This window comes from Colletotrichum scovillei, assembly GCF_011075155.1.
Source record: "Colletotrichum scovillei strain TJNH1 chromosome Unknown Contig00003, whole genome shotgun sequence".
In the NCBI taxonomy this organism is placed as follows: Eukaryota; Fungi; Ascomycota; class Sordariomycetes; order Glomerellales; family Glomerellaceae; genus Colletotrichum; species Colletotrichum scovillei.
The window spans coordinates 3,516,396-3,540,662 of record NW_023336261.1 but is presented as its reverse complement, the minus strand read 5'-3'; the positions used below and the strand labels follow the sequence as shown (position 1 = coordinate 3,540,662).

Genomic DNA, 24,267 nt, shown 5'->3' with positions numbered 1-24,267 from the left:
AGGCACCTTGGGCGGAGCAGGCACAAAGAGTGCACAAACAATGCCCAGCTGGCTGGCTGACTGGCTGCATCGCCCCTGCTTCCTTTCTCGTTTCTCATTTGCACGCAAGTCCACCATCGTCGAGAGATTTTGCAATATAGAGAATCGAAAAAAAGGTGAAAGAATAAGTTGAATAGCATATCCATGGTATCAAGGTCGCAACTCCGTATCAACATCTCGCCCTAATCATGATGCCATCCCAAGATAGCCTCACGTTGGCAGGTTTCCTAATCAGGGCCCTATTAGTGGAAGATGACTTGGAGAGTGCCCTGCGACTGTCGTCCCTCCGACGCGCCGGGTGTTAGGTCTGATTACTTGCATGCCTTTCCCCAACTTCCGGTTCTACCTGGGCCGGACTCAAGTCTCAAGCGTACCTTAGCTTGGGGTACTTGGAAATACAACGAGACTGATACAGACCACGGAAGGGCACGCACCACGTCAATTCCAGGTTATTTCCTCAGGTTGTCCTCACTCGCCGGCTGGGCTTGGATACGACACGGAGGAGTTACAGTGCCACAGTGCCACAGTGGTAGCAGATGTGGTTATTCATGGAGATGCTGGGGGCCAGACCCTTGTTCCTTCTACAATCTGGGCAGCAAACTCTGAGACCCTTTTCTGTCCTCCCCTTTTCTTTTTCTTTTTTTCCTTTGTCGTTTTTTTTTTTTTTGACCCCGTACGGATACTGCTCCTGAGTCCTGTCCTGCCCTCTCCACCTCTATCGGCATAGGGTCCTCTCACAGCAACGTCCAAAAGACCAACCTGCCTGCCCCAGAGACGCTGAATAAATCATCGTGAAACTCCGGTGTTCGGCACCTGGCGGCAGGCTGTGTGTGGAAGTGCGAGCTTTGCATGCCAACGGGTGGAGTCGAATAGGCCCTCCCGCCACATTCTTGGGAAGGTCAAAAGTCCTTGGAGTTTTCACGGCTGGAAATTGGAGAAAAGGGTGTTGAGTGAAAATGCCATTATCAGATGCCTAGGTCGGTTGATAGGCTCCCAGACAGCCGAACAACCAAGGTCCCTGACGGAGATGGCGCGACCCTCCAGTTGAGCTCCTTCCAGGTATCCGCGACTCATCCGTACCTTAGGTAAGGTAGGCAAGCACGCAGGTGGAAGGGTAGAGTTGGGTTTGCACTTGCACTTGCAAACTGCTTCACCCTCTTGCCATGCAACACTACTCTAGCAAGATGAGAGGTGTCCCGTTTGCTAGCTATCGGGGGGTTCCCATGTCAAACTCGCACTTGGCTGGGCCTCCGGCTGTAAAATGCACTTCAGATGTTCGTTCAGACCCAACCTAAGTGACGAGTACACCTGCATCACTACGCCATCAACCACACTAGCTGGCCATCAGCTACTTCTGCAACATGCAGCTCTGGCGCCTGCTGTGACGGTACTGGCTGTACATATAACAAAACACACATATATGCAATACCCGCGAACACGGTCAACGCGATCTCTGGCACTCTCTCTTTCTCCCACTCTTCCTATCAAAAAGGCGCAATAGTGGCCACGACTATTGGAAGCTTCTGCAGCCGTGCCTCGAGATAACCCGCGTACCTGACCCGGCAACCCGTAACGAAGCCTTCCATCTTCCTTCCTCCTAATTACCTTCTACATATTCAAACATTGATTCCGTGCAACTTCAACAATCCCTCCTACAAAGAGAAGGGGGAAATTTGATTTGGTTCTGAACGTCGGTTTCAAACAGCGACCCCGGTCTCCCGAACAAGGAGCCAGAACACAAAAGACGAGCAAGGCTGGACAAGGGACACCCCAAACATCCCTACCCTGCCCGAGCTCGCACCCCTGCAGTTTCCCTGGCGTCAGAGAGAGGCTAACACGTGCGTTTTGTCCTTTTTCTTTTTTTTCCCCTCCTTCTCCCCCCCAATGACTAGTGTGCTCTTTTGCAATGCCGTACTTCCCATGAAGGCTGTATCAACTCAGGAACTGCTGCTGCTGTTATCAGCGCCAGAGAGTGAATCATGCCTCAACTTCCTAGGTCCTGATGCTAGGTACAGAGACAACAGCTCATTTCACTCGTCTTATTCGTGCAACAGCACGGCAAGGTGCAGGTGATTTTTTTTTCTCTTCCAATAGAGTTGCCACTACGAATCAGTGCGGCAGAATCCAACACCACTCTGGACGAGGCGAACGTTCCCGCTCCCTCGGAAACCCAGCCAACCAGTCACTTCGTTTTCAGTCGGCGGCATCGCCTCCGGTGTCTTAAGTCCGATGAATGAGAAGCTCCTTTTGCGTACAGCTGTCCACAGCAGGGACGATAATTCGCAAGTCAGCTCACTGCAGGTAACATGAACTTTCCCATTCAGTGTATCCAGTATTGCAGACACACAAAGACTCATCAGCATCGCTTTGACCCTCCTCTGGTGAGTCGACAGCTTCCTAGTTGAAGGTGTGTGACTGTGACAACCCCAGCACCGTCAGGCGGATCGGCATCTCTTTTCCCATCAATCACCCATCGCACGCGTCAACGCGCAAAACAGCGCGGGTACCGGGTATGGGCTAAATGGCAATGCGCATCGCTCAATGGGATTAGATGACATGGGCACGATGGGATATCCGGGGGCCCGAAATGTGCCCTTGTCGGCCTCAATGCCCCCGTCAATGTCTTACGTGGGATCTGCGAGTCTCTCACTTTGGTTGAGGTGGTTCCCCCGATTCGCTTAGTAAACCTGGAAGAGAACACCATCTTTACACCAAGTTTTATTGGGCCTCCAACGCCGAGAGAACAGGCGAAGCAGACTTCCTTATTGCTTGCTTCTAACACTACTGGCCACAACGAATAAGCAAACCACTTTGCGGTACGCCTCCGTGGACGAAATCGGCACTGAGTGTATGCTACCTCATTCTATAAATTAATAGGGGGTTTGCGACGCGGGAACAGGAGTCGTCTGGAAATGGGAAGGTCTAGAACAGGGACAAAGTGACTTCATCGGCAGCCTCATTCCTCCCTTTAATTGATTGCATGGCATGGCGTGGCGCGAACATGGGTGCGCGTCGTGTCATCGACCTTGAGTTTTCTCTCACCCGACCCTTCTGGCCACTCCCATGGCCTTCAGAAAACTTGTCTTCAATACAAATACCTGCAAAACGGCAGGCTTGCTAATCACTGGCATTTCTCAGCTTAGCTCTTCCATCAGCCACAATTAGGAAAAATGTTGGACCAAAGAGAAAAAAAAGCGGCAACAAGCGCGCGTCTCAGACGCGTCGTCGCTCTAATTGATTGGGCTTCATTCAAATAGGTAGCCAGCTTTGGACGTCAGACCAGGTAGAAGAAAAGAGGGGGGGCGCGCCGTCGCCGCGGCTTGTAAGCCGTTCTTACCGTACAGACCTAAGGCGAACGAAGACAAGCCTCCGTAAGTGAGACGGGGAAGTCACAGGTGAAGCTTGAGGGTGAGAGAAATGAGGTTGCTCGCGGAGCCCAGTGCCTGAATGTTGCCCAATATCCGAATTTCCAATTTACAAGCTTCCGTCACCCGTGCTTCCCCTAGGCCCCTTCGTCTAATTCTTTCCCTACTCTCCCATTCAGGCGGAAGAAGAGTCTGATCTTCCCCCGAGCTGCAAGTGGACTCTTTTCGGTCTCTACGGTCCAAGATGGGGGCAGCGCGAGCGCGCTAACGGACGGGAGCACTATGTTAGGGGTGGGTAGGAGAGAGCTGTTCTTCCGTCACAGCAAGCAAGCTTGGGGCGATGCTCGTGCTTTTTCTTGTGACTTGTGTTGCCTTGGTTGCGCTGTCCTAATTGCCAGCCAGTCACTCACCCAGTCCAGTCCAGTCATTCTACTTCCTCTGGGCTTCATCTTCCTCTCTCTCTGGTGCATGGCATGGCACTGATGCCTGGTCATCGTAACGCTCTGTATGCCAGTTGCCACACCATTTCGTTAGACTTTTCCCTTTCCTCCGCTTGGCTAACCTCGCCTTGCTACCAAACCCAGTGGCCAAGTCTCGGTATCATGACACGCAGATTCACAAAAGGGCAGAACACCTCACACGTTTGACTCAGAGCCATCATGCAGTCACTCCCATTAGAAAAAAATAACGAGAGATATCCCCGATTCCTTCTGCCCCTCCATCCGAACGCCTATGCCCAATCAGATTGCAAAGACTCAATGTGTAGAAGCCTGTTTGCGCCGTTACCGTCTGCCGCCGCCAGCGACTTGCATGTATGGTACTACGGATTTGCTCGTGAGTCTTACTTAGCTGACCTGATGGTCTTCCCTGCTTACCCCCTGCCCGTCCCTGCTCATCATATCCAAAACACCCTTTTCTGCAGTACCAGCGCCGCAGTGGTTGTCGTCACCGTACATGGTGTGCGGACCCTAAACAGCCGGCGCTGACTGGCTTGTCGGGCTCTAGAATCTCAGGTACCTAAGGTAGCTAGCTACCTACCCGTAATGGAAGGTAACCCAAGGTCGGCGCTACTTTGTAAGTTTATGTATTGTACTCAAGACACGCTTCATCACCAGAGGGTCTCACCCTGATCGAGGATGGCTACAGGAGTATGGGTAGTGACCATAGTCTCCTTCCTGCTGTCTCTGCACAGAGGAAGTTGGCCACAGCCGTTTGATCGCCGTCCTTTCAACTTCAAACATTCCACCCGTCCTTCTAGAATAGCCATTGTGTGCCATTCTGTAACTCACAACTCCGTGCACGTGCTTGAGGAATCACACACATACACACACACATACACACACACACACAAGCTTTGTCATTGAAGGGGCTAGGGGGAAAGGTAGTACGGAGTTGCTTCAAACATCTTGCTCGTCAAGGCCCTTCGCCTGCTTGTTGTTGGATCTACCCATCTCGGATTCGTAAACACTGTAGAAATGATACATTCCCATCGTTATCCTACTAGATGACCACTGCTTTGGCCATCGTTCTTGTATCTCATCACCATACCTCGCCATGCTTGTTCCTCACTCCTCAACTCCGTCAGGGATAGCCTCTACGGCATCATTTACATCTTCTTCCGCCTCGTCTACCGCTTCCAGCGGAGTCTCGAGGACCTCCATCTCTCCACCTCCGGCTATCGTGCCCTCTGCTTGCAATTGCTTCACTTTGGTGTTGGTCATCTGGTACACGTACTGGCCAAGATGCTCCACCCCTTCCATGCAGACCTCTCCGGGGACCTCAGCATTGACATCTTCAACATTTGTTCTCTCTGTCTGGTAAAGCTCGCCAGTGACAAGCATGAGCTTATCGGGTCGAGCCAAGAGCTGGTCGAACGCTTGCCGTAGCTCGTAGCATGCCTCGAATATCTCACGACGGCCAAGGATGTACAAACCGAGGCGCGCGCGAGAAAGCGCAACCGTCATGCGACGGATGTCCCGAAGGTATCCAACTCTCGATGTGCGGGTCAACGAAAGGATAATATCTAGAGCGTATTAGTTTCCCGTGCAGATCATCCACGCTTCGCATTAATGGTCGAACTTACAGTCGTTTTGCTCGCCCTGGTACTTGTCCACGGTTGTGACAATCTTGGGCATGCCAAAGATCGTCTTATCGGCGCATCGATGGGCCAGGACGTCTTTCACCAGGGCTCGCTGGCCAGCATAAGTGGTCAGAATGCTAATCTTCGATGCCGGGTAGCCTAGAAGGCGCATGTATTGGTACACAGCCACTGCATACTCCGCCTCTCCGAGGTTTTGGATGAAGTGGGGAGTTGGTTCCGTTTCTCCACGTCCCTTGTAGTCGGGCACGTTGATGAACTGGTAGTCGTACTTGAAGCCAGCGTTCGCAACAGAGTATTCGCCTTCGCTTTCCACGTGCGGCAGGTTGCCCAGCTTGGGGTACCGCCACTGATAGAGACTGGCGATGGATGGTCGAGCTCTGCCCTGCTGGTCCAAGTTGATAGTGGGCACTCCAAGGCGGACAAGTCGCGAGAACAACGACTGTTCAAGATTCGCGTAGTGCCGGAACGCCATACTCTGAATGACTGGAGAGTTCTGGAAGTGATCGCCACATAGGACAACTCTCTGCAAACTCATTTGCCCCTTCTTTGGCTTCTGCATAGCCAAGGGAATGAAATTTTCAATCTCGGTGATTTGAGCAGCTTCCTCCATGACGACGTTGTCATAGTGGAATCCAAGGGAAGCAATTTCTCCACGTCTCATTGCTGCATGAGTAGATGTCATGGCAATGATTCGTGCTTCATTGGTCAGGAGATAGTTGGCCTTGTCCTTGTCTCGGCGTAGAATCTCAAATGGTATGGCGTCGGCCAATTCAGAGAAGATCTTTGCAATATGGCGGTAGCACCCGTTAGCAACATCAAGTATGGTTTCTCTGTCGACCTCGGGTGAAAAGAGAGGCTGCGGCGCGTCGGAGAAGAATTGATGGAAGGGGAAAGCGCCGACAATGTCAGCAGCCGAGGCCTCTTCCGCCTTGGTGATTTCGGTGAACTTGGTCCAAGCTGGCTGGATATACACCGAGTTAAAGTAGCCGGCCGTTTCTGCGGAATTACCATGAGCACCAGGCGCCCCAATACTGGCCGCCAGACGGTTGACCTCCAGCAAGTATCGATCTCGGTTTTCCAGGAAAGATTCGACACGACCGTGTTTGCTAAAACTGCCTTCAGTGTAAAGCTCTTCTTCGCCGTGTCCCAGACGAAGCAGATGACGGGCATCAATATCCAACGCCACAATCTTTGCGAACAACTGGTTGAGCGCCTGGTTGCTGTGTGCAATCAAGAGCGTCTTCTGCTCTGGGAAGTTGTGATAGATGTTGTTGATGACTTGCGTTGCGACATCCGTCTTGCCCGTTCCAGGAGGGCCGACGATGACTGTGAGACCAGGTTGCGTTCCCGATGTGATCGCTTCTATCTGTGCCGGAGTGAATCGCACCTTGTTTAACTTCGGCGAGTCGACAGGATATGGGCCAGTGTTGGGTGGCTTATAGGTCGATACCTTTACTGTCTCCACCTCAGCCAGTAAGGCAGGCTCAGTGTCCCGACGACGCTTCTTGGATGGCTTTGACGAGGGTTCAGCGGCTTGGCGCTCGGCAGTTTCCAACACATAAGGGGGGCCAAAGCTGCCAGAAACATCATCACTCGGCTCCACAATCTTGCCTGGTAAGCCCCCAGTAAGATGCTGCCAATCCAAGAAAGTGTCTCGGTAGTCGATAGTCTTGATACGGTTCGGCAACTGCTTGTAGGTGGCACCGGCAGGGTCGCCGTAGCCGAGGAAAACTTCATGAAACCATGAAGCAATCGGGACCTCTGAAAGTGTCAAGCTGCGAATAGATTCCAGAACGGGCTTGAAGTTGTTCTCCCTTCCGCTGCGACGCATGACAACGTTGATCCGCTCGTATGCCTCAGGCGGGCTTGCAGAGGAGCGTTCGGCGTCCGCGGCATATGTCCTGGGATCCAGTCTCAACTGGAATCTTCGTCGGCTATCGTAGTGGCCTGAACCATCTCGAACCACCTTACCCTTATCGTCAGTGATCTGAATGATCTCCGCAGATCGAATGGAAATAATGCCGAGCTTCTCGGTTTCTGAGTGTGCACTATCTCCGTTCGTGGCGCTTTGAGAGGCGGGAGCCTGGATTGCAAGAAGGAAGACTACATCGTCTGGCCTCAGCGAGTCCCATTCACGCTTGATACCATCGTTCAGGCGGCGGACATCAATGGAGATTTCCGCCCGAACCAATGACGGTTTGTCATCCCCTACGAGAGCAGGCACAACTTCGAGGATTGAAGGTTTTGTAGTCGGCAAGGCCATTTTGGAGAACCCTTGGAAGCTGGTTTCACCCGGTCTGCGGCTTTCGGGTCGAAGGCGACGAATGGCAGATTCAACATCTTTCCTGATGCCGTAGAAAGACTCGGCACGGTACAAGACGAGTGATCTCCAGAGGAAGTCGCCAACTGACAGGTACTGCAAGTTAAGCTTTGGCAAAGCCAGAGGATGGGAACCATCGTAATTCTCGGTTCTCATCACGTTATTCTCGAACAGAGATTGCTCCGTGGGGACCAATGCCATTTCGCGAGCGATTTCCTGAAAGGTTTTCCGCCGTTCAAAAGTGGTGAGAAGCGCCTCGAGGAGAAATTTCCTGTCGATGCTCACTGCCAAAGAGTCTGGATACGTTGTCCGGAGGCGAAGCAACCCTGCTAACTCAATTATCTCTTCGTCGTTCAGCGGTTCCAGAAGTCCGGCCAGCTCATCTCTCTTGTCAATTGAGCCATAGTTCGACAACGCCAATACAGTGAGCTTTTCCTTGAAATGCTTCAGTGACGTCTTCTGAAGCCTTGACAAGTTTGCGCAGTGCTTATCATACGCTTCTGTCCGGCTCAATTGTGCGCCTGTTTGGTCATCGATTGTGAAAAAGGTGTAATGTTTGAGAAGTGCGTTGAGATCCCTCAGAAGACTGTTCTCCTCGTCATTAAAGACAGGAGACAGGCGCATGGCGGGGAGAATGTGGAGGTCAAGCAGAAGGGTGTTGACATAACGTCGAGTGGGAAGCTGGCTTTGTAAGTCCGTCAGGAACTCGACAAAACGCTCGCAGTATAGGACTTGGTCTAATTCACGTCAGACACGCGTTCCTCCAGCTGGTTATATGACAGCTTCTTACCTGGCTTTGCGTTCTCTGTGTAAATCAAGCTGAGGAAGTGCAGGACCAAGCTGTACAGCCATGATCGATCAAATCGCAATTTTGCCTTTGTAGCGTCGTCGGCAGCGTCGTATCTTTTTCCTGCAGCACGCCATGCCTTTCTCACATGCGCGTGCTGCTCGAGCTTCTCTTCGCGTAGTTCTTCCGTCGACAAGCTGTGCCATATCGAAATGGAGACCAACGGTGCGCACTCTTTCCTCACAATCGCGCAGTCCAAGCTTTGGAAGGCCGAGATCAAGAATGACAGCAGGTGTGTCTGAATCGCAGGCGAAAGTGTTTGGTCGAGAGTCAGAGATAGGATTCGGCGAAAAAGGCTCGAGAATTCGTCTGGCCGATCCTCGAATATGCTCCATGCCTCGAGTTGCTCACGGCGCTTCACGTTAGCCAGCAGGACCAACAGTAAGACATGGTGGTTGGAGGAGTCGTCGGAGTATCCGGGCCACAGGTAACTAAGGGACACCCGGTTCAGCAAACATCTCAAGACTAGTGCAGTTGCGCATACCTCTCGAGAGTCTGCAAGCTCTCCAAAGTCAAGATAGACTTATACGGGAAGCCATCACGTTCCAAAACATCCCATATCTCTTGCTTGAGAACATCGTTCTTGACCTTGACCTTGGTCGCCCTCTTGCTCCTTGTCGTCTTCAACCAATGCTTCTTTGCCAATTGAGCGAATGCGCTTTCCCCCTCGATGTCGGCAACCGTCGGACGATCGCTGGTGGCCTTTGTTTGGGATCGGGTTGACGGCGCAGCTTGAGCCTCGCTGCTCTTCTTCTGCCTCTTGGCTGTCGGCATGGTGCTTTTCAACTTCGGACAAGGAGGAATGCCAATATGCGCGATTGCATGCTGGTGAGGAAAAAGACGAGGCGGGTATTGATTTGCTGTAGAAAATTCGATGCGCAGGCGCGCAATTGTTGAAAGTGACGAAATGCAGAGCTCGTCCACCTCTCAAAAATTTCAGCCTTGCTTTTCGGGCAAGTCGCACTCTCAGATGGAGGTGAGTTGGCTGGTGGTGCAGGTTCCCCACGCGACAAACCGACGCGATCAGTCTTCCCCCAGTGTTTGCTTGCAAGCTACAGGGCTGCTCACTGGAGAGCACCTGAGTCGCGAAGTGCCTATGGGTGTCTCAAAAAGGTGCTGTAAACTTCTTCTAGGGTGGTAGCGCCAGTGGGTGGACCCACTTACCTTAGACTCAAGGTCGTTGTTTGCGACGCATTACCTTACTTTACGGATACCTCCACTACGGGAACTGGAGCTCGACCGATCGTGAATTCTTTCAGTCGGCAACACTGCGCATTGCGAACACATTTTCCACGACGGAGGCTTCAACACACCTAGCGTCGAGAGGGAACGAAACGCGACATCCATTCGACCAGCCAAAGCTACCGTCACATGGCATATATGGCTAAGCTTTCCTCGCTTCTACACAACTAAGCGCAGTCTCTCGACCGATCCCAAGATGCCGGCCGCCGTCACGCCTCAGCGCCATGAGGTGCCCGGGGTCGTTGCATTTGCAACACTGCTGGACAAGCTCCTGGCTCGCTCGATGGAGGTCAAATCTACACCTACCATTGAACCAGCATTACAAAAGGCAGACTTTGGTGATCTGCAGGACCAGCTTGCTCGCGTACTTGCGATTCCGGGAGTCTCAGAAGAGAATGGCGTCGGCATTGCGGTTCAGAACAAAGCCCAACAATTCGCTATCATCGAGACTGCCGTAAGAGATATGTTCAGCAATTTGATTGTAGGTCGAAGTCAATTATCCTCGCTAGGCATCGATTGACTAACAACATACTTCTCGAGGCCACGACACCAATCGAATCCCCAGATTTCGTCAAGGTCTGGAACTTGTTCGACCTCCTGACTGTGCTCTCCGACGACGAGAAATGCGACCCAGCCTTGCTATTCTGGCTGGTAGAAGAACTCCTGGACAGCCAAACAATCGCCGGATGCCGCAAGATCTTCGACTTTCTTGAATCGAGACGCGAGAGGATTACCGTGAAGCATTTCAAGCAAAAACAATTGGTGATCCTTCGCAGCTGTAACGAACTCCTGCGACGTCTCTCTCGAGCTGAGGATACTGCTTTCTGTGGTCGCGTCTTCATCTTCATGTTCCAGAGCTTTCCCCTGGGTGACAAGAGCTCCGTCAACCTGCGAGGAGAATACCATACCGAGAATGTCACTGTCTTTGACGATTTGAGTGCAAAGACTGAGGGGACTCCCGAGCAAATGGACGTGGATAGTCAGATGGGGGCTAAGGAAGCAGAGTCCAAGTCTCAACCAAAGGCAGTTTCGTTTGACGCGAAGAAGTCAGTGCAGAATGATCAGCCGCTTGAGCCAGATGCTCTGTATCCCCTGTTCTGGTCTCTGCAGGAGACTTTTAGCCAGCCCAAGAGATTGTTTGATCCTGCCCACTTGAATGAGTTCAAGCGCGGCTTAGAAGCGACAATGACATCTTTCCGAGCAATTCAAAGCGAGCAGGGTCAGCGGCCGCCAAAAGCGGTAGATGAGGCCCAACGAGGCTTCAAACGGAAACGAGCAGATGTGGAAGAGAGCGACTTGGCAAACTCATACAATCCCAAATATCTGACAAGCAGAGACCTCTTTGAACTAGAGGTAAGCAGCGGCACATCATGCTATGTGGCCCTCAGACTGACTGTCCTAGATGAGCGACATTTCTTTCCGCAGACACATCCTCGTTCAAGCCTTGATCATCATGGATTTCCTTCTGTCTCTTTCCCCGAAAACGAAGGAGAAATTGGCCGGCAACGCTCAAAATAAATCGGTGATTTACCTCGGCCAGGTTCTTACCGAAGAAGATGTAAGTGGCGGGACTACATCTGTGACAGTTGTAGAGGCAGACTGACATGGAGACAGACGAAATGGGCGACAGAGATGAAAAAGACGATTGTCGACAAGTACCTCAAGCATGGCGTCGACGGTCCGTATTTCAGTCGAATGGTCGAAACGGTTCTTGCCAGAGATAAGAACTGGATTCGTTGGAAATCGGAGAATTGCCCATCAATAGAGTTGCCCGCAGTATCTCCAGAGACATTTGACGAGGCCAAAAAGGCAGCTCAGCGTACAACGACAAAGAAGCGATTGAGGGCCACGCCAATGGGGTCTCTACCCCTCGGTTTCCTGGATGATGGCGATGACGAGCGTGCGATGAAGAAGCTCAAGGCCCCGGAAAGATACAGCTTGCCAGAGCTTGAGAGCTTCAAGGGAAAGATTGCCAACGACGACTTTGAAATCGACATGTCAAACACCCCCCAGGAAAAAGCGCCTTTTATTGAAAGCAAAGCGAGTAAGAGTTGGCGCGCCCTCCGGATAGCAGGCAAATCAAGGTTGGCCTCATTCGACAAGATCGACGATCCGGAAAAGATCGATGCCATCTTTGAGGAACCGGTCGATGTAGACGAGAGCGAGGCTGCCGAGGAAACCGTAAAATCTGAAGACGTTCCCGAAGACAAGCGCCCAATCATATTCTCAGGACCGCCCGGTGCAGGGAAAGCGACGCTGTTTCAATTACTCGCAAGCCGACGTCCTGGAGCTTTTAAATACGTGCCACGGCATACTACGAGAAAGGCACAAGAAGGCGAGGCTGAGGGCAAAGACTTCTACTTCGTTGAGAAACAGGCCTTTAACATGCTGAGAGATGGCGATGCGTTATTGGAGTTTACCACGATAGATGATGTGGACTATGGCACGAGTCGGAAGGCTTTGGAAGCGGCTGTCGAGGGAGGCAAGGTCCCAGTCACCTACATGGATAGCGAGGTAAGACATCTCCATCCTCTCCCAACTAAGACTGAAATTTTACTCACCGAAATGTAGGCTATCCAACAAACTCGCGACCTTGGCTACTCGGCACGGACAATTCTCATCTTGCCACCCAGTAAGGAAGTTTTGGAAGAACGCTTGCAAAAGGCAGAGAAAGGCGATTTGGTTGCGGACGCCCTTAGCAAAGCTACTCCCTACTGGGAAGAAGATTCGAAGGTAAATGATGGGTTTGATTTGGTTCTGACCAACGAGGAGCTCGAGGCCACTTTCAAGACGCTGGAGGAACACATCTATGGCAAAGCCGAAGATGCCGAGCTCAGCAATGGCAAACCAGAGAACGAGGCAGCGGTAGATGAAGCGGACATTGTCATGGATGATGCTCCGGTAGAGGCGCCGCAAGAAACCCAGGAGTCTCAAGAAGCTCAGGTGGCCGAGGAGACCGAGAAGACCGCAGAAGCACAAGAGACAGAAGAGGCCAAAGAGACAGTCGAAGAGGCCAAGGCTGACGAGGCAAAGGAGGCGTCCTAGAGAGGCAGGTCTCCAACCAGCGTCAGCCGAGAGTGTAGGCGCGCCCCTTCACCCAGACCAGCAAATTGGCCAATACTTGGGACTAGATATTGGTAGAAATTCATGATACCCAGTTTTTCCAATCAGCTCATCAACGGCTCCGTCTCTGCCAAGCGTGAATGGACGATAAAAACCCAGAGGCGACATATCATTTACATCGCCTTGATCTTTCCATACGATGGCCCGGATGCACGGCGACAAATACTGGCTGTCTTCGATATGCAAGAACCATCTGGATGCCTGGTGGCATAAGATGTCCTTGCCACAACACGAAAGGAGGCCGGTCCTCAACATTAATACTAAAGTGGTAAACTATCTCTGTCCATCATCCGGGCAAGATCTATATACATCATCCCGAACCCGAACGCTGACATCTCGCATAATTCCACATTCTCACCCTCCCAGCAGCCATGCTAAGGCCCCTGAGTAACAGCAAAAATGTTGCCCAAAAGCCCCTTGAACTTGGCATTCCGCCAATCTTTCCACTCGTGATCCATGGCACCCCACGTCTCGTCGAAATCAACCACCTTGTTCCGCACATAATAGGACCCCTGGATCGCCCACAACGCCCAATCCGCGTCATTATCCTCGAGATAGCCTACAAGGCAAGTCAAGTACGCGTGCTCCTCGGCCGACAGCCCGTCCTCGCTCCCGCCCTGCATGGCAGCCCCGAACTCGGACATGAACAGCGGGCCGGTGTACCCTTTGCCCTGCTCCAGCACGAAGCCGAACAGGGCGCCGTACTCGGCCTTTTCAACATTGCAGTCTCCGAAATTTGGCGTCGTCACCGTGAAGCTGTAGCTGTGCGCCTCCCAGACATTCTTCCCCTTCCATGCGCCGGTGTCGAGGTTCTTCGTCCGTAGTGGGGTGAAATCCGTGGCCGAGTTCAGCCCGCCGACGATGACGAGCACGTCCGGGTTCGCCTTGTGGACGACTTTGGCCCCGCGCGTCACGTAGCCGTACCACTGATCCGCGGCAAAGGGAATCTGCGTCCAGGTGGCGCGCAGCTCGTTGCGGATGGAAATCGCCGCGACGCCCGGTCTGGTCTTGGCCCAGAGGCTCATCTGCTGCAGGCCCGCGAGCCAGTCGTCCGTGTCGAAGAAGCGCGAGTTGGCGGCCCAGTAGAAGCGCGCGTCCTTCCACCAGCCGTTGCCGTCGTCGAGGTTGCAGCACCAGGAGGCTTTGCTGACGTGGTTGTCGAGGATGGTCATGATGTCGCGCTCCCAGAGGACGTCGATGACTTTGCCAAAGACGTCGCGCTGCGTTATGTTGCCGTCGGCGAGGAACGGGTTTTGGACTAGGGCCTGGTCGTACAGCTTGAGCAGGTCGGCCTCGGGCACGCCGGCTGCTTTGGCGCCGTTGACGAAGGAGTCGCGGACGGTGATGCCCGGGTTCGTGGCGTGGTCCGTCGAGAAGGTGAGGCGCACGCAGTTGAAGCCTTGCTGCTTGATCCAGTCGGCTAGGTACTCTATCGGCTGCTTGTGGAGGCCCTCTGGGAGGTTGACTTCCATGTGGCCCGCCCAGTTGATGCAGCGGAGCTTAACCCGGGCGTTGGACGAGTCTGTTATCCAGCGAGATGTTGAAAAGAGGGGGAGCTGCGGCTTTTGGGCGAAGACGGGGAGGATGAGAGACCAGACGGCCCAGAGGATAGGGATCGACCTCATTGTTGGTCGATTTTCTGATTTGGCTGGTATTAAGACGGTACTCTGACGATCGCGGCGGAGTTATATCGTCCTACGAGTTGGCTTCTGCCTCTTGATCACTATTATCGTGTGTCGAAATATGGATATTAGGCAAATCTCTAGTTTTCTCGAAGCGTCATCAAGTCAGACAACCCGGGGATGGCCAACTCTTGGTGCTGATAAGTAGCCCAGAAGCAGACTGAAACGAGGAATATGATACGCGCGGGGCAAACGTCAATCAGATATGAAGCATTCTGGTCTGCCAGCTCAAGTACGCAGAAAGTGTCGGAATAGTCCACGAGGACGTCGTAATGGAACCTTGAAGGAGAGCAGCTGAGGGAAACCCCCAAGAGACAGAAGGGCGACTGACTACCTGCAGGTCCAACAGAAACCAACGATACAACCCTTCGGGCAGAGAAAGAGCTCGTCCTGCTCGCAGTGAAAGGTGTGGGTGAACGATCGAGATAAAGTCATTCAAAAACACGGCCGAGGTGATAGCACGCGACCTTTAACTGACCTACCCTATATATCATTGCTCGTAAATGCCCAGGCCGCCCAAACAGAAGTGCGAGTAGAGAAGAAGTCGCCTCCCTAGTGGAAGGGGGCCTCCATCTGGAGAGATTTCGTCCATACGGAGCATCGATCAATCACATCTGTCAACAGCGCTTCTCTGAAGATGTAGAACTTCGGACGAATAGAGTCGGCGCAGTATACCGAGCCCAGGCTCTCCTCGCGACAGGGTTGTATCCCATCTGTCACTATAGGAAAAGACAAAGCAGCCGGAGAGCCAAACAACCCATGAACACCCCTATACTCGACTGCAAATAAACAACACATAACTACCTACTCTCAAAGCAGTGCCTCAAGTTGTTGATCCAAACCATCGCAGAGCCAACAGCAGAGAAGAAGCGTGCCGAGACCTCCTTCTCTTCGTCAGGTCCCCCCCGCCATAGACAGGGGTAAGCCGTTGCTGGACACATGGCCGTTGCGGCGTGTGATTCGCCTGTCTCGGCCAGGAACGGCATTTGCCATGCAGGCAATTCACAAGGTTACGATATGTTAGGGTGTTGTCGAAAGAGTCAAGGGAAAAGCTCACAAGCGAGAGCTTAGAGGAAAGGTGTGGGTGGCATTGAAACGTGCAGAAGGCCCGTAGACTGAGAAGGAACCGGCGGCGGAGGTGAGGTTGGTGTGGCCGGGGCGCGGCGCGATAGGACCGTCCGATAAAAGAGGGTCCACGTCACCCGACCGGGGCTGGAGCTGGACAACACTAACAGAGGTCTGAGCTGTTTGCGCCACTCTCATTCGCCACACCGTTTTTTTCTTCGCGTCCCCTCCCCCCCTTCCTAAGTTCCCCCTCATAATTCTTAGTGCCAAAGCCCTCCCACCTCCAAAAGTTGGAGAATTAATTTCTTCAGCGCCATTGGTCAACTTCAGCCAAAGCGGTCATTAAGTCAATAACACCTGCCTGGTCTGGCTTGCCGTGGGAGTCTGCTAGATCCTGTGTCACAAGAGGAAATGAATGACATGCCAGTGACCTAATGGGAATGATCATTTCTTGACATTCCTGTCGTTCAGGGGGCGTTCGCCTGCGCAACACTGGCCGGTCTAAGCACAGAAGCCTTCGCATCACTCACTGAGCGACAATGGCAAACCTAGAAATGCAGTAGAATATGTATTCATTATTATCGTCACTCGTAACCCGCCTCCTCATATTGAGAAGGCCAGCAGTCAAAGTCTGCCCATAGTATCACACTAAGGTAGGGTATACTGAAACAAAGCGGTTGGTTGGTAGGCTTCTTTTCCCCCAGAGTAGCCTGGCTTTTCCATCTCGTTCTCCCAAGAAATGCACCAGTGCCCGAGTCGTCGTCCTTTCGACACTTGACCGGACCTGCAGCTGAATAGCAAAAGCTATTAGCAAGCATTTTCCTCCGCCTCCTCGACTCTGTAGAGTCCCAAATAAATATCGTTGCGTCATGCTTCGTAAACAAAAGAAAGAAAAAAGGCTATGGCAAAACTCCCGCTAAAAAAGAAAATCGTGTGGGTTGCCTAGTAATGACATGCAGCTTCATGCCGCATTGGTAGTGGGCTGGTTTCCTGCTGTAGGACCCCGCGTCTCGAGCTCTCGTCTCTTGGCGAACAAGCTCTTGAATGCGCCAAGGCAATGAATCAAAGATTCTTCGTCGTGGGCGCAGAATCGATAGCTCTTTTCCTCTGTAATGAGCTGCAGACAGTGCTTCTTGGTCTTGCTGACCGGGTCAATGTCAACCACATTAACTATTGCCGACATTGGTCGAATAAACTGCGCCGTGTACTCGGACTCGTCCTTGTAGAGAATAAAATTTCTTGGCCGGAGCACACCCCAAAGGTTCTTCCATTGCTTCACGCCGCCCTTGCTGCGGAGGAACCACAGCCAGCCCTGCCAGATGACGCGATCCGGATCTTGCTCAATATTGAGACCGCTGAGTTGGCTCGCATTACGGTCAAGACCTGGCCGTTCCTGGGTGCCTTTGCCTGGCGACTGGACCGCCAGGTCCTCAATGGACATGCCCTGTATCCTTTGAATCTCGTTGTCCGAGAAGTCTGAATGCGAGGCGAGTTCGTTGCCAGAGTACCCAGCGGTATCCGCCATCTGCGATGGACGTCGATGGGTTGAGCCAACAAAGCGCGGCACTGGAGGTTCCAGCGGCTCGGGAGAGCTTGATCCAAGCCTTTCGGTTCGTGCCATGTCTCCAGCCTGAGCGGATCTGCCAACCACAAGGTAGGATTGCCGCTTGCCATTCGGGCTGGCAAGGAGCAGCTCATCATGTTCCTCTTCAATGCGGGCATGACTCCTAATCAAATCCACCCATTCCTCTGCATCGTGGCTACTGCTAGCCTGGAAGTGGTAGTTCCTCGCTGGCGAGAAGAGTCCAAACACGTTCTTTCTCTTGTTCTTGGGGTCCTTGAGCAAAGCAACAGCGGTCAAGTCGGCAAGGTACAGCTTGTGTCGCAGCTTGTCCTCCTTGTCGGATCGGTAAATTGAGAGTGAATTGGGTCGGAGGACGAAGTAAATTGACTTCCAAGTCTATACAATTGGTCAGAAATGGTCTTCAAGCGTAATTGGATACGGGCCCTACGAACCTTTGTCTTCTGCGTGCGCTTCTGCAGGTAGCCGCTCTTCACAACACGGTCGAACTCGAAACTGCCGTTTTGATTAACGGGCGACGAATAGGTGTCCAGGGCCAAGCGGCTTCGAAGTCGAGAATTGGGATCGGTGGGGAGAGATATCGAGGATGGTGGAATAGTGACGTCCAAGCTTGGTGCTGGATGCGGCGTAGGCAGCTGAATCTGCGACTGGGCCATGGTCGTCATGACGAAGATATTAATTCGTATCGTGTGGTTGTGGGTGTAAGTAGGATGGCGGTCGCGTAAAGTCGCACATTAAAGAGATTCCCGTGCAAAAAGTCCGTCCGGGGAACGATACGACGGTGGGCGGAACGGGCAAGGACGCAAAGTTGCCGAAGAACGAGAGACTTGTAGAAAATGGCGGCGGCGGGTGAACAAGCGATGCGACTAAAGCAGGCAGTGCCGGCAGCCTTGGGCCTCCGGGTATTAGTCCAGGTATCCGTAAGTAAGGTAGCCAAAGGATTTCTGCAAGGTCAAGTCGGGTGTTGGACGAGGCAAAAAGAAGTCGAGGTGGCTGGAAGTGGATATACCGAGTGGGAGTCGCGCGTCGGTGGTGGCTCTATTATCGTGCCCTTGCTCGATTGCCGTTGTAGTTTTGCTGGGACCGACTGGGGCCTTGTTTATGCTGATTGCTGCCCTTGCGAAAACGAGAGAAGGACCAGAAAATGTGTTTGGACACAAACGTAAACGGGAAGAAACGAGTGTGCAAGGCGGGTCGAGACGGGTCGCGCGCGTGCTGTGGAAAGGGGGGGAGCAGAGAAGGAGAAGAAGGAGCTTCAGCGTTGACTCCTTTCGCACGGGCGTGTCGTGTGTAAATGTCTTGTGCCGGGGGGTTGAGAGGTTTGGTATTTGAGTGGTGAAACTTGGGATGCCAAGGAAAGGAGACGAATCTCGAGTTTGAGAGGCAAGTGATGGCAGCAAAGGGATGAAGAGCGCTGTGTAACGGATGGGGGGGTCGGGTAGAGCGGTATAGTGTTTAATAAATAAATGGAATGTCAAGATGCGGTGAGGGTCGGTGGGCTTCGCAGTATGATAATGTAGTACCTATGTATCCGTAGCGCCGTGTCAAATACCTCTCAAAAGAGTGACGGAGTCAAGCCGTAAGCCTGATGCAGTGTGGTGGAATTGACGACAGATCAAGTGCCGGGTATTTACTCAGCGGGGTGCGAGATGTGATGGAAAAGCCAAGGCGTGGAGGAAGAACCTGGAGCTATGGTACGACTCCAAAACGAGAGAGTGGAAGAGGAGAAAGAGGAGAGGACCAGACGGGATGTACGGGAGACGGGAGTGAGTTGACAATGACGATGCCGAAAGAGCTCCAATGGCGGTGACGAGTGACGGGACAGCTACGGAGACATTGGACGAGTCGAAAAAAGTCTGGAATTAACAGTCTCGGCCCCAAGCCAAGCTTGGTGGTGATTATAATTGCAGTGGTGCCCGTCAGAGTTAAGCTTTGAGGGGAGGGGCGCTGATCGGCACAGCGATGTCGCAGGAAAAGAAGAAGCAGGGCGCCTTGCATCAAGCTTGAGAGAGAGATCAGAGGCGCCATCTGAAGGTGGACGAATGGGCGCAGAGAGGACAAAATTAGTTTGTGGAGTCCCTTTTTCTTTAATGCATTGCAGTGGCATTGGACCATTGGTACCAGGTTGGCACTGTTGATGAGATGATATTGCAATGAGACTTGTAAGGTACCTCTTGTCCCAGGGGCAGAGATGGGGACTTTGGATGTAGACGGTACAAGTATCTTGTGTTATGCTTACTGCGTTTCTCTTGCTGTTTTGATTATCATGTACAACCACCTAAGGTAATCAATGCTCAATTCAGGTACACCCGAGTGGGATCATCAAAACAATAACTGGTCAAGACCCCACGGGCAGAACACAAAGAAGCGCAGCGAGTTGCAGGCGCGCGCATTGCACTGGGCCACATCTCCTAAAGTGCCTCATGGGGCTTGGTGAGGGGTTCTGCGGAGAGGACTCCAAGTCAGCTCACCAGCTCCCATTTGAGTGGTTGACGGTGTCTGAAATCAAAGAAACAAGAGCAGCCCTTTAGGAGGTGACAGGCTTGGGTGACAGGGAAGAGGTGGTCGGGAATCGAGGGGATACAAGGGAAATGGTCATTGGCGCATCTGAGCGCTTGAGCGTACCTGCTACAGTACGTGAGTACTTGCTGTATGGAAAGCGTGGAATACTTACAAAAGGTGTATGCATATGCCTGACTCCCGTCTCTTGCCCTATATGTACAGTAAGCCTTTTGCTTGTCGGCTGAAGGCATCAAGAACATTCAGGTGTTTGTATCCGTACTTGGCTCCTAGGTACAGACACTGCAGAGCCTCAGGCTCCTTCAAGTACCTTAGAAAGTACGACTTTTATCACCGTTATTGGCTAAAGTAATAGTGGCGGGCCAAGAAGTGGGTGAAGCACTGAGCGACCAGCACCGCCCCGTTTCACCCCCGAAGCTGTTTGATCGAGTGGTTGGGATGCAACTCCAAGTCTCCCAGTCTCCGCCTGCCAGCCATTTGCCAGACAGCAGCAGTGGACTACGGAGTACGGGGTACGGAGTAGACGTTGGAAAAGTCAGGAACGTCCTGAATCATTGGATAATGGACAGGTAGTAGAAAAAGGGGTAGGTCGCGACCGCCGTCTCACTACAAACGCTTCTGCGGCCCTACCTGGACATTCTGGATCGCTCGGCTGCATTGGCCATTCACTGTTTCCCATGTGGGTCACCTTTCTGTTCCAAATAGAAGAATCTCGTCCCATCTCAATGCCTGACTCCCTGACTCCCTCGTGCCATGTGTGATGCAAGACCGAACTCGCGACTGTTGCGTTTTGCTTTCCCCAGCACTTTGGTTTCTGACGGTCCGAACATGTGCCCAAGTCTCCATTTCTTTCCGTTCCTGAGTTTTTGCGTTAGACTTTATTCTGACGCTGCTATCCGTACCTTGTACTCCGTACATCACAAGCAAATCACTTTGATAGGCAGGTCGCTTGCTGGACACAATTAAGAGCTTGCCTAAACTTTCTTAGCTGGATATGGATAGGAGAACAGAAATCACACTACGCCCAATGCTTTCTTCAATTTAAACAAGATCCGAAGCGCGTTATTTTTTAGGCGCCCAGACTTGGCCTCAACCTCGTCGACCGAGCGCGCTTAGGCGTCACACGTCCGTGGTCTAACTGCATTCTATTTCTCTTCTATTTACAAGCCCATTGCCCATGCACAACATGCGGTCCGTCACCTTTCAGTTCATCTGAGTAAGCTGGAGATACGCTCATATCCACTACGCACCAACGTCATGTTCTAGCTTTAATAGTTGCCGCCCTTCCAACTCACGCAAAGCAGTCCCGGTCCCCTGCCAAGACTACATGATGTGTGAGCGCGGCTCCGAGACGGATCACCCTGATATCCCGCCATACCACGTCCCATCCGCTCGGTAAAGAGCTTTCAGAGCTATTCGCAGGTGTTCTTTCCTAGTCGAACTTGTTCCGGAGCATACCTCCGCCACGTTGATTCCTCTCCAGAGCCGCCCACAGTATCAATTCATCGGGAAGAGCGGTGAGGTGCTCAGATAAGCATGTTCACTCACGGCTTGTCGAACCGTTCTTCCGTGGCGCTCAACCCCCAGTCAGATCAGGATCTGGCATATGTTAGTGTCCAAGACCGGTGCGGCCCGGTGGTTGGCCGCTTGTTCCCTTTTATGCTGCTGTAGCTGAATTCGAATTGGAACTATCCAACCACCCAATTTCCAGTGGGTCATCCGTTTGTCCCGACCGAGACTAGGTACAGTATTTCAAGCCGTCTCAAGCCAAGTCGAAAACCACCAATGGGCTCTGGTGAGACTGTAATTTTGACCTGCAGAGGTCAAGGGCCGATTGACAAGAGACTGGGGTTTGGAGTTGCATGTGTCGTTTGATCTACTGGCACTGCCAAGGGGAACTACTGCTGTTCCACTTCCTCCCGCTGCCCTTCGTTGCCTTCTTCCATCTCCTCCTACCTCTAAATTGCACAGAAGTCATTTCTAGCGTGGAGAATAGGTGGTTTCGACTACCTCTCGGACCTAGCACAGTGGTCAGCAACGCCATGACCTCTGTTTACATCCAGAAAGGCATAAAACATCCTAGTCGTTGATGACCATTTGGACACTTACATGATCAGCCATTGTCGCAAGCATGCCGAGGTCGTTGGTAGTGGTTGGCGTTGTTTGACCTGGGATACTTCTTCTTTCATCAGGTCTTTCGGTGAGTGTAAGTGGTGGATCACATCACATGTCTCACAGGACAGCTTACCGTATTTTTAATTAGGCGCGGCGCCCTTATAGTCCAAGGTCCTATGATATATACAAGTTATCGAGAACGTCGGCCTCGACCTCAGCATTGCGAGACTCGGGTCTTTTTCTGTAATGCTCGCTTGGACAAGAGCTCGTCTAACGCGAAAGCCCAAATTCGTGTGCCCGTTAGAGAACGAAGTACTCGAATATTCATTGACACTGGGATGGTCATCTCGGTGAGCAAGCAAGCCAAGCTGAGGGTAGAACTCTGGATTAGACCATGATCGGACTGCCTTTTCCGCGCTTGGTGTATAGTGAATGCTTTATTGCAATAACTTGAATTTGTGGTAGAAGGTCATTCAAGGTGGAAGAGGCAAGGCATAGTGCCGGTACGGGACATCCATACATTTTGTGATACTCCAGGCGAATAATTGTTCGTGACAGGCAGCAAAGCAATCTAGTAAATGGGTGACTTGGTTCGATTTCTCATTTGACGGTATCTTTCGAGGTCTACGGGTTTCGCGATTCGATGAAAGGCATTGAACTTCACGCCGAGTGAGTCATCTGTTCTTTAGCTGCAGATTGCTGCTGCCCTGTAATTCAACCTGTCCTGTGGAAGCGACGCCCGATCAATTTGTTGGAAGACAACGAAGGGAAAGGGCGGTCCCAGCGGTTTTCGAATAAATCCCGTCGTTTCCTTGGTTCATTACTCGAAAGTATTTCTGTGATTTCTTGAACTACCTCGTGTGTGACGCGAACTTCACACCCCTCATTCTCCAAACCGGCGCAGACATCGCAAGGTATCCCCGCTTTCCCGGACAGGTGACAAAACTGGTCATATTGAGCTTCGGCCGCAAATCCCACAATTGCGATGGCAGACGAAAGCACGTCGGATCGTGTGCTTCGTGAGGTCAAGGCGGAGTTGGCCGGTACGCCATACTCCTTCGAGTCTGCCCGCCTCCTCAGTGGAGGAACAACGAACTTCATCTTTCATGTGAAGCTGCTGGTGCCGCTGCTCGATGGGACTGCAGAGGTGGCTGTAAAGCATGGCGAGGGCTTCGTGGCCCAGAGTCCCGATTTCAAACTCACCACGTCAAGATGCGTGAGTCCCTATATCTTCGACCATGAGGACATCAATGGCTGACCTCAGGCAGCGGATCGAAGAGAGCTGCTTGAAAGATCTCTCAGCACTTTCACCACACGCCAGTGAGAATACCACCGTATCAACTCCGAACCTGTTCTACTTCAATGAAGAGACCAATACCCAGGTTCAAGCATACCAGCCAAGCCCACTCAGCCTCAAGAACTATGCAATTGAGTACTTCGCAGTGTCGACTCTGGAGACGCCAACCCTGGAATCAGTCAAGTCACTATCCCTCAAAATTGGTACGGCCGTGGGTGCGTGGCTTCGGTCATTTCATGACTGGAGCAACTCGGAACAACAGCTCAAGTTTCGCGATATCGCAGCGGGAAACAAGGAAATGCAAACGCTGAAGCGATGGATGAACTATGAACGGCTCCCCAGTTCCATCACGCGATTTCCAAATATTCTAGGGGATTGTAAGAATATCTTTGCAGACATCGTAGATAGCGTGAAGGAGGAAATGGTAAACGAGCAAGCCCTGCAGGTCATCCACGGTGACTTTTGGACCGGAAAGTAAGCTGCCCCAATCACTTACATTCCAATAATACTACTAACAACTTACTAGCATTCTTCTAGAGGGAAAACCTTGGGATGACGAACATAACCGCCTTCTTGTCGTCGATTGGGAGATGTGCCAACTTGCAGTCAAACCTCTTGACCTAGGCCAGATGATTGCGGAACTATACGAACTGAAGCTATACAAAGACATGGAAGCGGGAGTCTGGTTGATCCAAGGTTTCGTCAATGGCTACGGCGCAGTGGATGACGACTTTGCCTTCCGAACACTACTTCATGTTGCTGTTCATCTCATCGGGTTCGGCACAACAGTGCAAGGATGGGGCACGCAAGACCAAGCGAGAACAGTGGCGACTGAGGGCAGGGACATTTTGAAGAATGCTTGGGCGAAGAACCGCGGGTTCTTTGAGCAGCATCCCCTAGGCTGCATCTTTTCATAAGCCGAGTTGCGTTCAACTAGCATCTCGTTGGGGCGGGATAGGTTACTTAGTT

General features: G+C 52.2%; 5 protein-coding genes across 5 annotated transcripts; 2 read left to right on the top strand and 3 right to left on the bottom strand.

Annotated features, from left to right (window-relative positions):
* Positions 1 to 4,960: 4,960 nt before the first annotated feature.
* Positions 4,961 to 9,558, bottom strand: HER10_EVM0009557 (intron-binding protein aquarius). The gene is made up of 4 exons (XM_035479042.1): positions 9,157 to 9,558; positions 8,616 to 9,103; positions 5,488 to 8,562; positions 4,961 to 5,427 (listed from the first exon to the last, which is right to left on the bottom strand). Exons 1-4 carry the CDS (start codon positions 9,444 to 9,446, stop codon positions 4,970 to 4,972), a joined length of 4,311 nt encoding a protein of 1,436 aa, XP_035336402.1. The 5' UTR covers positions 9,447 to 9,558; the 3' UTR covers positions 4,961 to 4,969.
* Positions 9,559 to 9,902: 344 nt separating this feature from the next.
* HER10_EVM0007269 (guanylate kinase) lies at positions 9,903 to 13,020 on the top strand. The gene is made up of 5 exons (XM_035476828.1): positions 9,903 to 10,395; positions 10,455 to 11,267; positions 11,317 to 11,472; positions 11,529 to 12,428; positions 12,486 to 13,020. The coding sequence occupies exons 1-5, from the start codon at positions 10,111 to 10,113 to the stop codon at positions 12,957 to 12,959; spliced, it is 2,628 nt and encodes an 875-aa protein (XP_035336206.1). The 5' UTR covers positions 9,903 to 10,110; the 3' UTR covers positions 12,960 to 13,020.
* Positions 13,021 to 13,405: 385 nt separating this feature from the next.
* On the bottom strand, positions 13,406 to 14,662 carry HER10_EVM0009726 (cellulase; the record flags this gene model as incomplete). The annotated part of the gene is made up of 1 exon (XM_035479203.1): positions 13,406 to 14,662. One exon carries the CDS (start codon positions 14,660 to 14,662, stop codon positions 13,412 to 13,414), a length of 1,251 nt encoding a protein of 416 aa, XP_035336420.1. The 3' UTR covers positions 13,406 to 13,411.
* A 1,676-nt stretch (positions 14,663 to 16,338) lies between these two features.
* HER10_EVM0002831 (PH domain-containing protein) lies at positions 16,339 to 19,211 on the bottom strand. Its single transcript, XM_035472525.1, has 2 exons — positions 17,801 to 19,211; positions 16,339 to 17,744 (listed from the first exon to the last, which is right to left on the bottom strand). Exons 1-2 carry the CDS (start codon positions 18,029 to 18,031, stop codon positions 16,746 to 16,748), a joined length of 1,230 nt encoding a protein of 409 aa, XP_035335783.1. The 5' UTR covers positions 18,032 to 19,211; the 3' UTR covers positions 16,339 to 16,745.
* Positions 19,212 to 22,768: 3,557 nt separating this feature from the next.
* On the top strand, positions 22,769 to 24,253 carry HER10_EVM0010756 (phosphotransferase). Its single transcript, XM_035480206.1, has 3 exons — positions 22,769 to 23,217; positions 23,270 to 23,772; positions 23,825 to 24,253. Exons 1-3 carry the CDS (start codon positions 22,987 to 22,989, stop codon positions 24,213 to 24,215), a joined length of 1,125 nt encoding a protein of 374 aa, XP_035336510.1. The 5' UTR covers positions 22,769 to 22,986; the 3' UTR covers positions 24,216 to 24,253.
* The last annotated feature ends 14 nt before the right edge of the window (positions 24,254 to 24,267 follow it).